This window comes from Odocoileus virginianus, chromosome 3 (genome assembly GCF_023699985.2).
Source record: "Odocoileus virginianus isolate 20LAN1187 ecotype Illinois chromosome 3, Ovbor_1.2, whole genome shotgun sequence".
Classification (NCBI taxonomy): Eukaryota; Metazoa; Chordata; class Mammalia; order Artiodactyla; family Cervidae; genus Odocoileus; species Odocoileus virginianus.
Window position 1 is genome coordinate 18,341,614 of NC_069676.1, and position 15,103 is coordinate 18,356,716.

General features: G+C 61.5%; 1 protein-coding gene across 2 annotated transcripts; it reads right to left on the reverse strand.

Annotated features, from left to right (window-relative positions):
* Positions 1-523: 523 nt before the first annotated feature.
* On the reverse strand, positions 524-14,407 carry NCLN (nicalin). 2 transcript variants are annotated; one of them, XM_070465005.1, is made up of 15 exons: positions 14,108-14,407; positions 8,704-8,894; positions 8,468-8,612; positions 7,551-7,645; positions 6,646-6,726; positions 6,249-6,352; positions 5,342-5,430; positions 5,117-5,256; positions 4,711-4,889; positions 3,636-3,723; positions 3,499-3,537; positions 3,250-3,413; positions 2,296-2,349; positions 2,124-2,202; positions 524-2,030 (listed from the first exon to the last, which is right to left on the reverse strand). In XM_070465005.1, exons 1-15 carry the CDS (start codon positions 14,289-14,291, stop codon positions 1,974-1,976), a joined length of 1,689 nt encoding a protein of 562 aa, XP_070321106.1. In that variant the 5' UTR covers positions 14,292-14,407; the 3' UTR covers positions 524-1,973. The 2 variants fall into 2 exon arrangements, with proteins under 2 accessions (XP_070321106.1, XP_070321107.1); XM_070465006.1 differs by having other exon boundaries at positions 3,250-3,410; positions 14,108-14,406.
* Positions 14,408-15,103: the final 696 nt, after the last annotated feature.

Sequence of the window (15,103 nt, forward strand, 5' to 3'; positions counted from 1 at the left end):
TGGGCTTGACCTTCATACAGCCATCACCCTTCCTCCCATATCAGGCTGAATGGTGTCCTTCCAAATTCACAACCATACAGAACTTCAGAACGTGTCCTTATGTGGAAACAGGACGTCTGCAGGTAGAGTGAGTTGGCATGCAGGCTGGAGCAGGATGCACCCTAAACCCAAAGACGGACGCGTGCTTATCAGACGTCAGAAGAGATGGCCACGCAACCCTGAGGCCAGGAGCCGGGAGACACACGGGACCCTGGCCCTCACTGCCTCCAGGGCTGGCGGATAATATATCCCAGCTGTATTGTGGTACGCCACCCCCCCCTCCCCATGATCTATCAGCTCTGAGCTGGCTGTCACCTTCATGTCGTCATGGGGCAGGTGGTGGTCCCAGCTAGGGGCAGGAAGGACGCCGACTCTGCTCTTTATACAGGCGTGAGGCTCCTCCCTACCCCCCCAAGAAATGCATACAACCCTCAGGGGGTCTGTCCAGACCCTGAGGCCCCAGCCCCGACAGGACACGCAAAGCTGTGGTTTGTTATGGCTTTATTTCTCATCGTCTGGCCGCATCCCACAAGCAGCCTGAGCTCCACCTAGTCAGTAGCCCTGACCATGCCCCCCGGGAAGGAAGGACACTCACTCGGCATCCCCAGCCGGTCCCTGGCTCACACATTCACACCCGGGGAAGGGTGGGCCACCAGCCCCGCATCGCCCTAGAAGGGGCCGGGCACTGGGTAAACAGTCTGGGGCAGACAAGCCACTGGACGGGGAGGGGCAAGGAACCTGCAGCCCCCATGCCTGCCCCTCCCAGGCCTGCCAGATAGCCACCTGTTCCCTCCAGTGGGTGGTAGGTGGCTTTGGAAGGGAGCCAGCCCCCGGCCCCTACGAATTGGAAGGCTGGCAAGCGTTCCCTGGTGGCCAGTAGGCCCCTGAAGTCCCTCCTCCTGGACCCTGAGTCCCCAGCACTGGACAAGTCACTGATTATATTGCTAATGAATGGGTACACCTGGGTCTCCCTGAGGTCACTCCCAGCCCTGCTCACCTCCCCCACCTCACCCCTTCCCAGGGGCTCAGGCCTGGACCTGCCCCCTCCATGTCCCAGGAAGAGCTCCCCTGTGGTCACGTCCCCTCCGGGGATATGGGGGCACACGCTCTCCCTGAATGCGACCTCCTCCTTGCAGAGGAGGAAACCGAGGCCCTGGGACAGGAGCAGAGGGGCTGCCTCCGCCCCCAGGGCTCCCCAGAACAGGCTGAGCAGGAGCCCCAGGGACTAGGAGAGGTGGGCGGGGCTCCCAGGCAGGGGGCGGGGCAAAGGAACCCAGAGGCGGGGTGTGAGAGCCGACAGGGAGGGCGCCAGCTGTCAAGGGGCTTCAGGGAGTCTGGAGGCCGCCCCCTGAGCTGGCTCCCCTCAGCCGGGCTGGGGGGTGTGGAGGCGGAGCACAAGGCTGGGAGGGAGGGGCCGAATCCAGAGACCCAGACGCTCTGCGGTGCACTCTCCAGACAGGATAGAAGGGAGAGCCCGGGTTACTGGAGCGCGGGGCGGGGTGGCGGGGGGGGAGTCGGGGAATGCGGAGGGCAGCCTCGAGGTCAGAACAGAGCCAGCGTGGTGGAGGGCTGGGGGTTTGCGGGGGTGGCCTGGCCCGACTTCCTTGGCCTGCGACTGCCAGGTCCAGGGTCAGCGTCTTAGGCAAGGGTGATGCCCAAGGCCAAGCTGGACTCGTTTCCTCTTTCTTGACCATGGCTTACACCCCAGGGCCGTGGGGCCAACTCCAGGGTGGGGGGCTCATCCACACATTTGTCCCCGAGTCTGTGACCTGGCCCCAGGCCTCCAACAATGCTCCTCCAGGGGAGCACAAAGGACAAAAAAGAGAAAGAAGCCCCAAGTCCTCAAGAGCAACACAGAAAAGCTCTGTAATTCAGGGTTTCGGCCACCAAGGGGGAGGCCCTGCCCTCCAGGTGAGGCGGGGATGGCAGCCCGGTCACTGCGTCTTGGCCTTCAGCAGTCTCTGAACAGTTTTGTATAAGAGGTCGAAGTGCTGGGGGCGGTGGGAGGACTCCAGTGAGACCGGGGGAAAAGGGCCACCCGTTGGGCTCCCACAAGGACCCGCCTCCCGCCGCCCCTTGCTTACCTGGACTGCCGTGTAGGCCATCCCGAGGTAGGCACCAATGCAGACGGCCAGGAGCAGGTCGAAGATGGCTGGCTTGACCCTGGGGAGGGGAGGGGGTGGCGGAGGCGGTCAGCTGGCTGCTACCAGCTGTTCTGAGGACCCAGGCCCCTAGGCAGTGACTCAGGGTGCTCACCTGTAGGCATTCATCACCTGCTTCAGCTGGTCGTAGAAGACAAACTCGGGGTCCCTGGCAAGAGAGCACTTGCTCAGCGGGCTCATCCTGACATCAGAGCCACCCGAAGTCCCACTAGCCCAGAACACAGCAGCGGGGAGGACCCTGGGTATGTGTCTACAGGGGGTTGCCACTGTCTGTCCTAAGGAAGGACGTCCTTTATTCTGAACTAACACCTCTTCTATGGCTTTCTGGGCCAACAACTCTCTAAGAACAAAGTGTGGTGACTGTGGAAATTCTCTGGTCTGGTTTCTATAGAGGGAGAATGATCACAGCTGAGGACTCGGAAGCCCCAGCTCCACAGCTGTGGGTCCACTGTGACCCTCAGTTTCTTCTTCTGTTCAAGAGCTCTGTCTCCCTGGAGTGGCACAAATTGGGAGGAAGATGGAGAGCCAGTGAGTGGCACTGAGCTGTGCAGGAGGAGGGGTGTCTCCTGCCTGAGGGTCCCCCAGACACCCTTCCTCAGCCTTCATTCAGCCCAACAAGGGAACTTGGGAGCATCAAACAGAAAGATGACAAAATCCAGGAGGCCTGCAGTGGGCAGGAGCATTCTGAGGGCAGAAGGGGGCCTGGGGTAGGAGTCGCCTGAGGCCCAGGGCACAGATGGATCACAGAGGGTGGGCAGGGGTACAGGGCTGCCAGATAAAACACAGGGCTTCAGTTCTGTGAGGACTGAAGATAAAGACGACACGGGCCCTCAGTGTAAGTGCGTCCCAGACACCACGTGAGAGGTGTTATGCTGGGATAGTTTGTCGTTCACCTGGAGCTCAGATTTAATAGGGCACCCGCACTGTTCACTCATCCTGTTACATTTCACCCTGAGTTTCCATTTGCTCCATCTGGTTCCAGGGTGTGGCAGGGAGACCCTGGAAGGGCCCTCTGCCAGCTGGTGGCAGGGGCTGCGCCTGGCCTCACCGCTTGTCGGCCTTGACGTGGTGCGGTTTGACCTCCTTCAGGTAGCGACTGAGGTAGTGCTCCAGCGTGCTGAGGAACGTGCCGTCCTTGTCCACTAGCTGGGCGGCCCGTGGCTGGGTAGTCAGCCAGTCCATCACCGAGTCCAGCTGTTCCTGCTGGATCTGCTGCGGGGACGTGGCGGTGGTCACAGGACCCCCACACACTCCCACCACGCCCCCGAGCCCACCCACCCGCCGGCCAGGCCATTACCATCTGCTCCGTGAAGACCGGCATGTCCGGGGGCGTTCCCTGCAGAGAGTCAGGCCGGGGCTGAGTTCAGACCCGCTGGGGGCTGGGGGGCAGGGGGTGGCGGGGAGGGGGTGGCTCGCGGGTGGCCAGGGGCTCACCTTCTCTGTCAGGTTGTAGATGACGCGGGTCAGGGCCTCAGCGATGAGCCTCGTGTTTCGGGTAAGGGTTTTCGAGTCAACTCGAGACCTTCGAGGACAGATTTTATTTATTTACTTATTTTTACTTTATTTATTTATTTTAATTAGAGGTTAATTTCTTTACAATATTGTGGTGGTTTCTGCCATACATCGACATGAATCAGCCACGGCTGTACATGAGGTCCTCCCCCATCCTAAACTCCCCTCCCACCTCCCTTAGAGGGCAGATTTTAAAAACATACATATTTGGAAGTGGCATCAATCACCCAAAACCAAGAATGATCACATACATATCTGATGATGAAAAGACAGAAAAAACAACAGCCTTCCCAGAGGATGGTCCCCCACCCCACCCCTCGGGCTCCTCTCTTGGTCAGGCCCACCCCCCACAGGGCTGCCCCGGGTGCCCAGCCGAGTCCTGAGGATGCCCGTGGGCCTAAGTGACCAGACGGCTCTGGGCCTGTGTGCTCCGCCAGAACCTGGGGGTATGTGGGCGGGGGCCAGGACATCTGCCTGCCTCCGCCGGCTGCTGAGGGCAGAGCTGAGGTAACACCCTGTGGAGGGGCTACGGTGTCCCCCACACCCACGGCCGCCCAAACTCCAGAATGGGACCCGAGCTGGCAGCAGGGTGTCTGCAGACATGACTGGTTAATATGCGGTCACAGTGGAGCAGGAGGTCCCGAAGTCCATGGCTCTGTCCTCATAAGGAGGGGAGCCTGGACACAGGCAGGGGGAGGGGACCCATGATGACGGAGTCGAGGATGGCATCACAGCCACAAGGCCAGGGTCAGTGAGGGCTGAGGCCACACAGGACCAGAGGGGAGCATCGGAGGCGACACATCCTGACCCGACTGGGTGTGGGGTGCAGGTTGCCGGGGAGGCAGGGTGAGGTGGTGGCCACTGGCTCTCCCAGCACCCCGCCCAATCAATTCTTCCCTCTTTTCCTGGCTCATGCCCCTCGGTTCTGGCACCACCTCCTCCAGGAAGCCTGACGGGCCTGACTGGCTCAATCTGAGGGGGGTGGGGGGGCTCTCACCTCACGTCCATGATGCTGCTGCGCTGGCCATCACGGTGGCTCTCCAGGTGGGACAGGGTGAAGGCGGGCAGCCGGCGGATGGCGAAGCGCTCATGCTCCCAGGCCAGGATATCCTCAGCCAGGTTGATCTTCTTGTGCACCATGGAGAACCGCACTTCGGGGAACTGGTGGGCAGCCACCTGCAAGGGGGGCTGTCAGGCTCTGCCTGGTGCCCATGTGCCATGCCCTGGCTTCACCGGCCCTGTACAGGTGGCCCCTGCTGCCCGATGGATCCCCAGTCCCTCCCTGAACCTCCTGCTTCTGGAACCTGGGGAGAAGCCCACCTGCCTCCCAGAAACCCAACTGAGGCCCCAGGGTTCACACGAGCAGCTCCCATGTCCCCACTCAGCCTTCACGGGGCACCTACCGTCTCGAGCTCCCGCAGGAAGGCATGCTGCAGCGTCCCCTCCCTGGGCGGCTTGGACACGTGCAGGTGGAGGCTGTCCCCCCGGCCCACAGTGTCCAGGCAGAGGACGAAGGCCACGTTATCCTGAAGCAGGCTGGAATCTGCAGACAGTGAGGGCTGGTGGGCGGGGCGGTGTGGGGGAGTACTGGGGGCCCAGACCCCACCCGGGCCGCAGGGGCCACTCACCTGTGTGGTCCAGGTTGTCTTCCAGCCAGCGCTTGGTGCCCTGGTAGTTAAACTTCCCTCCTCCGGAAGCAAAGAACAGGAGGTTGTACCTGGCAGGGAGGAATGGGGCCACAGAGTTGACAGGTGGGAGTCCAGGCTCCTGACAAGGAGGGGGTGGTCTCCCCCCTGAGTACCAAATCCCACCCTGTCCTGGCACTGCTGACATCAGGGCATCCTGAGCACTGCGGGTGCTGGGCACATCCCTGGCCCCCACAAGTGAGTGCCAGGAGCCCCCCCAGTCCTGACAACCACAGACATCCAAACATCACCCAGTGTCTCCAGGGTGAGAAGGGAGGCTCCAGAGACCTCTCTGAGCTCTGAACCAGGAGAGACTGGGTGGACAAACCAGAAAACAGGAAGTGATGGGAACTCAGCACCACCTCCCTGAGCAGGAGTGAAGCCACGGGGGTGGTGAAAGACGATGTAACTGGGCCCCCACCCCAGCTGCACCCACCTCACCACAACCACGGCAGTCCTTATAAAAGAAAAACAGCAAGTGCGGCCCTGCCAACACCTTGATCTCAACGCCTGCCCTCCCCGCCCCCTCCGCCCCACCAAGGAACGTGAACACAGTGCTTCTCAAGCCATCTGCGTGAGAGCAGGTGTGTGGCCTGGAGTGTGAAGTTTGGGGAGACCCGCTGGCTACCAGGGCCCTGCTCTCCTGGGGAACCGTGCTGTGTGGACAAGTGCCCCTGCAAGAGACCTTTGCAGGGGGTTCTCTTTCTTGCATCTGGAAGCAGCCCAGATCCTGGTGGGATTCCTGGGGAGGGGGTAGGTGGGTGGGCCTGGAGGGGCGGGGCCTGACTGAACTGACTCTGAGATGCCAGGGCGGGTCCGGCCCGCCCCCGCCCCCGGCCCTGTCACTCACGCGGCGTGGGTGCGCTTGTAGGTGTACAGCCTGGAGAAGAGGCGGGCGAGCTCCAGCAGCACCGAGATACCACTCCCGTTGGAGTCCGCGCCGTGCGACAGCCACTGCAGGCAGGAAGAAAGGGCGTGCTGAGCCCACTTCCGCGCGCAGCACCAGCCACCTCCACCCCGGCCTGGGGCCCACTCTGAAGCCCACCCCCACAATCTTACCTTCGGTCCTCCTTTCCAGTTCAGCTGGGATCGCCTCCTCTCCCGCGCTAGACCCCAGCTCTGCCCAAACCCGACTGATGCCCCCTTGGCGTGGCCCAACCCCCACACACGTGGGAAGCTCCCCCAACCCTGCTACCCGGCAGCCTGAAGCTAGAGCCCCCAGCTGGGAGGGGAGGGCGTGGACCTACCGGGGCCACCCCGAAGGCATCATAGTGGGCCACGATGACGATGGTGGGCAGGTCCTCTCCACCCAGCCCAGTCAGCCGCCCCTGTAGAGACATGGGTGTGAAGGGCCTGCCCATAGGAAGCAACAGCCACCCTCATGTTGGGGGGAAGGGTTCTAGGCTCTGCCAGCTACAGCGTGGGCACCAGTGGACCAGTGGACATAGTCACTTTCCAGTAAAACTTTATTTATAGAAACAGGCGGGCCAGACTCTGCTGGGGGCCAAGGTGCCAGCTCTGCTTCTCCACCCAGAAACCAGGCCTACCCTTCAAGGGCTGAGCTCTGCTGATGGAGACCCCACCCGTAGGGACAGCACAGGAAGAGCCCAGGAGTCAGCATCCTCTTATGTAAACCGGCCCTCCGTCAAATCCAACAAGGAGCAGTTGGGAAGACAGCCTGTCCAGAGCACTGCCTGAGGGCATCAGGCGCTAAGGCCCTGCAGCCTTTACTCTCTGGATGGAGGGCTGCCCTGCAAGGAGACAGTGGAGGCCTCCTTGTGCGGGAAGTGGGAACAAAATTGCTCAGAGCTTTTTTTCTGGGGGGGGGAGCAGTAATAAAACCCCACGTTTGCCCATGGAGAGAATGGAAGTAGGGGAGGACTTGGGAGCTTGCTCTGGCCTGGACGCCTCCTGATGGGAGATGGGTGTCTGGATTTTTCTGCACTCTGCTTTAATTGCTGCCCCGAGCTCTCTTCTCTCCCAGCTCAGCAAATGTTCCATGAAGGGAAGGGGGTGGCCACTCCGGGAGGAAGGGGTCGGGGAAGCAGGAGGGGCTGGAGGAGCCCTACCTCCCCAGAGGTGGCGACTTGATCCCCTCGCCCAAGAAGAGGCCCCTCCAGTGGGGACAGGCAGTTAGGCGCCAGGCACTTACCTCCACGCTGGTGATGAGCCAGTCGCTCACGGCCTTGCTCTGGACCCCGCTGGTGACCATCTGGAAGCCGTTGGCGGTGGCGGTGTGGAGCAGCACTGGATGCAGGGCCAGGGAGGGTCAGCCTGAGCCCCGTGACTGCCCTGCAGCAGCTGGGGCGGGGGGGTCCCAGACCAGAACCTGGGTCCTCGTCAACCCAGACTCTAAGCGTTCGGTCTGAGCAAAAGCAGGACTGATCACATGGATAGAACACAACGCGATAACTGGACATGGAAAAGAATCTGGGCATCCAGGACAAGGGCTGGTGAAACAGTCTCCTGGTTCCCATGTGGGAGCCAGGTGTGCCCTCGTTCTGCCCCATCAGGGCCCCTTCCTAAATCACGGAAGGGTGCACACTGCCTCTGACCCAGCTTTCCAAGGATCACTTGAGCAGGGACGCCGAAACAGGAGTTTCCCATCAGACAGCTCATGACCCTCCAGCCCAGCCCCAAAAGCGGAGACGGTGTGAGAACCCAAAGATCCCTAAAAAGGAAAGTTTTCTTATCTCCAGAACCGGGAGAGGGTGTGAGCTAACGGTCCACTTCACGTGGGGGCAGGGGCTGCTTAAAACGCCCAGGAGCTCACCCTGCCTCAAATCCTTTTGTTCTTTACACATTTAAACGTTTAAAAACACAACTGTAGAGATTCCCTGGTGACTCACTGGTAATGCATACACCCGCCAGTGCAAAGGACGAGGGTTCGACCCCTGGTCCGGGAAGATTCCTCCCTGCGGGTGGCGGCTGCCAAGATGCGATCTATGATGACCGGTGCCCCCACGGTTAAGCACGTGTTGGCTTGGAAAGGTGGGGGGGGGGGGCAGAAACAGCACAGTGCAGCCCATTCACGCGCCCCCCACCCTGGAGCAACCCCCACCAGCCCACCTTCGGCGGCAGAGGCGGAGCCCTGGGAGGCGGAGGCGGCCTGCGTCTGCTCGTAGATGGACAGCAAGGCATCGTCCTCTACGGCAAAGTACACGGGAACGATGGTCTCCATGGCCAGCATCTCGGGCTCAATCTCCATGAATTGCTGCGCGAGAAGCACGCGTTCGGTTTGCGGTGTGTGTGGGGTAAGGGGGCTCGGAGGGAGAGAGGGGACCCTGGGGCAAGGCGGGGCTCACCCGGACGACGTCCTGCGGCACAGCGGCCATGGTCCGCGGTAGGATAATGATCACAGCGCCGGCAGACTGGCGCAGGGCGCGCTGGTAGCGCTCATACGAGAAGTCCAGCAGCCGCACGAGCACGCAGCGCCGGCTCAGCACGTCCGCGTCGATGGTGCGCGCCTCTGTGTTGAGCACCGCGTTCCGCGTGCCTGTGGGGACGCGACCCTGAGTGGGGCGCCGGACCCCGGCCGTCCGCCAGCCACCCCCCGGGGGCTCGCGGGGCCTTCCAAGAACCTTCTCCCTGGGCCAACCTCCCCTACACACCCACATTCCTAGACCCTACCGGCTGGCTGCTCTCGCACTCGCCTCTCCGCACCATACCCCGTGCTGCAGTCATCCCCCAGAAAGTGATGTCCCTGTCTGCTCAGCCACCCGGCAATCATGTGCGGGCTGCCCGCTGGGCCGGGCAATGTGTCCCCACCCCACCCCGTGTCCCTGAAGCAGCTCAGGGGGCTGGTGCCCTCAACCCACCCGACAGAGGGAGCCAGGGTCCCCCCAAGCCACCCGCCTCCACCCCCAGGCAAGACCCAGGCAAGAGCACTGGGACTGGAACTCAGGTGGTCTTGCTCCCCGAGTCCTTCACCACTGGGTTCCCCGTGGCTCCAGGACCCGCAGGGCTGACAAGTGTCAGCTGAGCAAACCCAACCCCCAGCCTCCTGCACTGCCCAGATTGTTCCGAGACGCCCTGCAGTCCCCCCAGTACCCACTCCACTCCAGGGTCCAGACACCAGCAGGGGGAGCCCCCAACCTAGAGGGCTGCAACTCCTCACCCCCAGTTCCCAACCGAATGTCCTAGGGAGAACCCAAACCCCACCCTCTCCAGGCCACCCCCCCCCCCCCAACCCCCCCACCCTGCAACTAGCCTGGGGGTTCCAGGGCTAGTTGCTTGTTCACTGCAGTGTGAACCCAGCATCACCTAGCAACTACCAGCCTAGCCCGCTTAGGACATGGAATGAATGAACAAATGCTTGGTCTCCCCAAGGCCCCTCAGGAGGGCAAGCACCAGGGTTTGTCCACCTTCTTCCAGTCAGGGCCACGCTGTAGCCTGTGGGCCCTCCTGGACGCTGTAGGGTGTAGGGCAGCCTCCTGGCCCCCACACCCGTGTTGCCAGGACCCCTCTAGATATGGTAATCACAGACAACCTCAGACATGGCCCCGTGTCCCCTGGGAGCAGGGCCACCCAGATTTGTCTCAAGAAAAGATCCAGACAATCAGGTAGGAAGTGAGAAGCTGCCTCCTGGCATGGACCTTGCCTTGCTCACAAGCTTATTCCAGGCAACTGACTTCTTCCCACCAGAGTGGAAGGGGCAGGTTGTAACCAGGATTGTGCAGCCAAAGTGAAAGTCGCTCAGTCGTATCTGACTCTGCGACCCCATGGACTGTGGCCCACCAGGCTCCTCTGTCCATGGGATTTCCCAGGCAAGAATACTGGAGTGGGTTGCCATTTTCCCCTCCAAGGGATCTTCCCAAACCAGGGATTGAACCCAGGTCTCCTGCATCCACAGGCAGATCTTTACCGTCTGAGCCACCAGTGAAGCCCACTGTTCTAAGGCTGGTGGGTCCCCTCACACACGGCACCGCTGCCCTGAGAGCTGGAGGGGCAAGCAGCAGGGCAGACATCTGATGCGGCACACGGACTCCCGTGGTTGCACAGCCTGGGTGCACGGCCCTCGGGGCCCTCTGTCCTCCCTGGACTGAGGGGAGGTGGGGCTCGGGCAGGCCCCCTCAACTGGCGGGGCCACTAGCACTCAGCAGGATGCTGCCGAAACTCCAGATTCTTAGGTCAGACCTCCCAGATGACAAAGGCACACAGTGCCCAAGATGTCTCACAGGCCCCGGCTGAGCCGGGATGCACAAAGCAAGCACACTAATCCTCCTACACCGGGGGCAGGTGTGGCCCCAGGGCCTCCACCCCGAGCCCCTCACAGCAAGTGTCAAGGCAACAATGCAAACAGGTCTGTTTCCCCACGGGAGCCGGACCGTGCTGCCTGCAGAACCAGGCGGCCAGGCAAGGTGACATGGTGTCCTTGGGGACACACCAGGCCCCCGCGAAGCCTCAGGCTCAGACTGGGGGCAGGGTGTCCCCCCCCACTGCTTTGCAGGAATGCACTGGCCAGCAGGAGAGGGGTTGCTTTCTACAGCCCATCCTGAAGGCCAGTCCAGGGGAGGGGACCGGCAGGACACAGAAGGGACGGCGTCCCAGGTGGAAAGGGCAGGGCCGTCTCAAGGGCAGGGGCCAGTGACCAAGGTAGCCGGGCCGTGCGCCCCAGGCTGGGGCCTCCATGCCTCTCCCCACGCCTCCGGGGCCCCTCTTCTGCTTTAGGGTGACATGGGAGGGCGAGGGCCTGGTAGGGGAGGGCGGCAGAGACCTTCAGGAGCCCTTGAAACTCTGAAAGGGCAGGTGGGCCCCTCCCCCGTGCCCCACCTGTCCCAGCCGTAGCCTCCTGGGGGTGGGGACACACAAGGCCGCCTGTGGAGCCTACTGTGGCCCGCTTTCCAGGGGGACGAGGATGGCCAGAGAGCGAAAGGAGGGGGTGAGAGCAGGGTCAGGCAGACGCCAGCCCCCCAAGTGCCCCCTCAGAGGCCAAGCACCCCAAGAGCAGAGACCGCCTTGGTTGGTGCGAGGCTGAAGTCTGCGAGGCCTATTGCCCCTGCATCACGACGGGCTCTGGACACTTGGACGGGAAGCTGCAGGTCCCCACAATGGGACCAGACCTGAATGGAGGTCGCAGACCTTGCAATCGAAGGCCAGTCCTTTCTCCCTGCAGTAGCACTAGTCTTACGCAGTGCAAAGCCGACCATAGGTGTGGCAGAGTGCCAATAAAACTTTATTTACAACCAGGGCCGGAGTGCCCGTCCTGGTGCCCACGTCCCCGCCTACCAGGGCCGTTTCTAAAGGGGACCAAGTGGGATGGGCATGAGCGGCCCAGCCCAGGGAGGCTGGAGTCCGTTGTGGGAGGGCGGGGAGGCAGGCCACACCCAGGGCCCAGCTCAAAGAGCACACACCTCTCCTGCGGCTGGCTGCCGGTTTCTCAAGAGGTGCGGAGAGCGGACAGGAAGTTGGGAAACCAGGTTCAGAGCAAGGGCATGCACGATGCTGGGGACACTGCAATCAGTGATGACCCAGCAGAGCAGCTCTCAGATTCTCCACCACTGGGAGGGAGCTGGGGTTCCCTGCTCCACTGGACTATCGCACCAGCATCTCCCCAGGCAGTGGCGGGCGCCCCACATCCCTGCCAACGGGGGACACTGCTGAGCGGGACCAGGGTGGGGGTGTAGATGTGTGAGCCGAGATGGGTGGGCGCCCCGCCAGCCCCTCTGTTCATCCTGGAGCCCGCTCAGTGTCTGGCAAAGATGGGGGCCAGGAAGGAGGGTGTGTGGGGTGAGGGAGTCACGGGGTCAGAAAAAAGAATAGCAAGGACTCAAGGACTGGGGGCAAAGGACTCAGAGAGAGGAGGGGAGGACAGGGAGAAAGTATTGAAGGTTCCGAGGGCCCACGTGGAGAACAAGTGTCAGGAAGTGCCTGTCTGGGCAAGGACAGGGGGCCATATCAGCAAGCAGGCCAGCGCTGAGCAGTCAGCAGGAGACACGGGGCATCCACGCGGCCATTTACAGCTGCCCAAGGGGCCGGAGCAGAGTTGACTGTGCTAGGAGAGCTCGCAGCAAGGCTCCCAGCGTGAGCCAGGACAGGGGAGTGACACGGTGAGGGACGGACCGGCGAGTTGATCTGGAGAGAGCTAGGATACCACCAACGGGATGGCGGGATCCTCCAGACCGGGACAGAGCTGCTAGTCACACGTGGCTATTCATAATTATGATGATGAAACGCCAAAAGTCATCCCAAAGGGCCACCTGTGACACCACTGGCATAGACCCTCTTCCCAGGGGGATGCCAACAACACATATAAACTGCCCACTCCTTAGGGGCTCCTGGCCTACCACCCCACTGGTGAGGAGCCCGGGATCTGCAGCCAACACTGTAACTCTGAGTTCTCCCCCTTGGCACTGCTGACAATCTGGCCCAGATAATTTTCTGAGTGAGGCTGTCCCAGGCACGGTGAGGTGTGGGGCAGCACCCCTGGCCTGGCCCCACTAAATGCCAGGAGGCTGTCAATCATGACAACCCAAAGTCATCACTCAGGGACCCATGGATTGACAACCACTGCACTAAACAGAAATGATGTAACTCTGGGGTGAGAAGGGGTCTGAGCAGGATGTCTCCAGACACTGGGGCTCCCCGAGGACCTGGTGGTGGCGAGGGATCCAGGGGACTCAGGTTGGCCCTGATGTTCCAACAAGAGAGGTCAGTCCAAGAGAACCAGGGCTCAGAGATGAGGGGACTGGGGGACTGGGGAGAAGCCCTCATGGGGTGGACGGGCCTTAGACACCAAGTTGGGGGAGAAACCAGAGGCCAGAAGGTTCTGGAACACCAGATACATAAAGGCCGGGAAAAGTGAGGGCACTTTCAAAAGACTTTAACAGATGAGGGGGCAGGGCTGGAGAATAGAAGCAAGGCAGGATCCAGGCCTGGAGGCCTGAAATCCTGGGGAGAAGGAGCAGCAGGAGGGCTGAGGGGTGGGTACGTTCCCAAACAGGGAGCAGTACATGGGGTCCAACGGATTTCAGGAGCCCAAAGGCAGGATAATTTCTGAGGAACCTAATTCATGAGCTGGGACCAGGGAGTAGGGAGGGCCTCGACATAGAGACAGGCTGGGGTGAGCGATCAGAGCTCTGAGCCCTAAAGCAGGGCAGAATGTGAGCACTAGATAAAGTGCACCGGGGTGCTGAAGGGCTGTGCAGGGTTGGCCAGCTTAGCCTGGAAGAACGGCGCTGAGAGACTCCACTCCAAAACAAGGAGGCCCAAGGCTGGCGTTCTGTTCCAGCTGGGGACTGGGGAGAGAGAGGGGACCCAGGAGGTCAGGAGCAGCGACAGTGTGGCCTAAGGCTGGGAGGGAGTTTTGCGTTCTGGAGCAGGTAGCCCTTGTCGGGGACGGGGCCAGAGGGCTGTGGGAGCCAGCACGGTGGGTCCCCAGGACACTGGACACAGAGAGCTAGGAGCCCAGCAGCGGTCCAGGTATCCAGGCTCGGATTTGCCTGGAGCTCCGGTAAAGGGTCTGGCGGCCCAAGTGAGGTCTGCAAACTTAACTCCTGCTGGACGTGTGGGAGAGGCAGGTCCTGAGGCCCAGGGAGCAGAGACCGAACCACAGGAAGGGGCATCCCGGCCGGCAAAGGCCGGGGCCCTAGGGAGGCGGGAGGCTGGGCGGGAGGTCAGGGCCCCAGCCGTGAGGCTGAGCTGGGGGAGACCAAGAGCCCAGGAGAAGAGCTGGGCCCAGGGGGAGGCCAGGGGCCCGGATCCACGCACCGTAGGGTTGCCCCTGCAGATCGTACTGCTGCATGCGGTACACGGTGAACTCGTGCGCCGCATCGGCGGCGGGCAGCGGTGGTGCGACGAGCAGCAGCACCGCGGGCAGGAAGACGATGAAGCCGAGAGGCAGGCACGACGCCTTCAGCATATTCTCCAGCACCTCGCCCGCTTCCTCCAGCATCCTGGCCTGCGACGGGGCCGCGCGGGGCGGCGGCGGGGTCGGGACGGCGGTGGCGGTGGCTCCCGCGGACTCACCTCGGCATGGGTAGGCGCCGGGGTCCTGCGGGCGCCGCGCGGGGCAGCCCGCGCCCGCCCCGGGGTCCTGCCGGCACCGCCGAGGGCCGCCTGTCCGCCGCGCTGCCTACTGGGAGTTGTAGTCTTCCCGGCTCTTGGAGCCACATGGGAGTTGTGGGCCCATTCTGTTACTCCCTAATAAAGCTGTGGTGGACTGTCGGCTAAAGTTCCGCTTAAGCTCCAAGTGAGAAAATACGGAGACTTTAAAACAAACTATTAGCAGTGTAACTTACTGAAACCCTGTTTTTGCCGTGGGAGAAAGGCGAGGGACGAGAGAAAAGAGGTTGTACAGGAGGTGACCTTGCGACCCGGAAGAAAGTTAGAAATAAGGAAGAGAGGGGCGGACCTGTTGCGCTAGGACTCCTGGGAATTGTAGTCTCGAGCAAGCACAAGGGATCATGGGAGCCGAAGTCTTCCTGGCAGATGTCTGGGAAAAAACACTTAAAACTCCCAAAGAATATAGATTTTAAATTGCCTGAGGGCAAAGACTTGTGTTTGCTTTGTACACTGTTGTATTCGTCGGAACTTGACCCAAGGCCTGGCACACAACGGGTGGGTTATATAATTTTTGGATAAATGAATGAAAGAAGAATCAAAAAATCATGACAGGTTCCTAAAAGGGGATGTCGCAGTGGATTATGGGACCTGTAGTCTGCAACCTGGCGTTGTGCTGGGGTTGATGATATAATTATTTATACT

Bases quoted from the DNA above. Each gene is read 5' to 3' on its own strand.
- NCLN (XM_070465005.1), bottom strand. From the start codon at position 14,291: ATGCTGGAGGAAGCGGGCGAGGTGCTGGAGAATATGCTGAAGGCGTCG. The intron at 6,727-7,550 runs GTAAGTGCCTGG...ATGTCTCTACAG, and splicing joins GGCTCATCACCAGCGTGGAG to GGGCGGCTGACTGGGCTGGG. The intron at 5,257-5,341 runs GTGAGTGGCCCC...CACTGTCTGCAG, and splicing joins AGACAACCTGGACCACACAG to ATTCCAGCCTGCTTCAGGAT.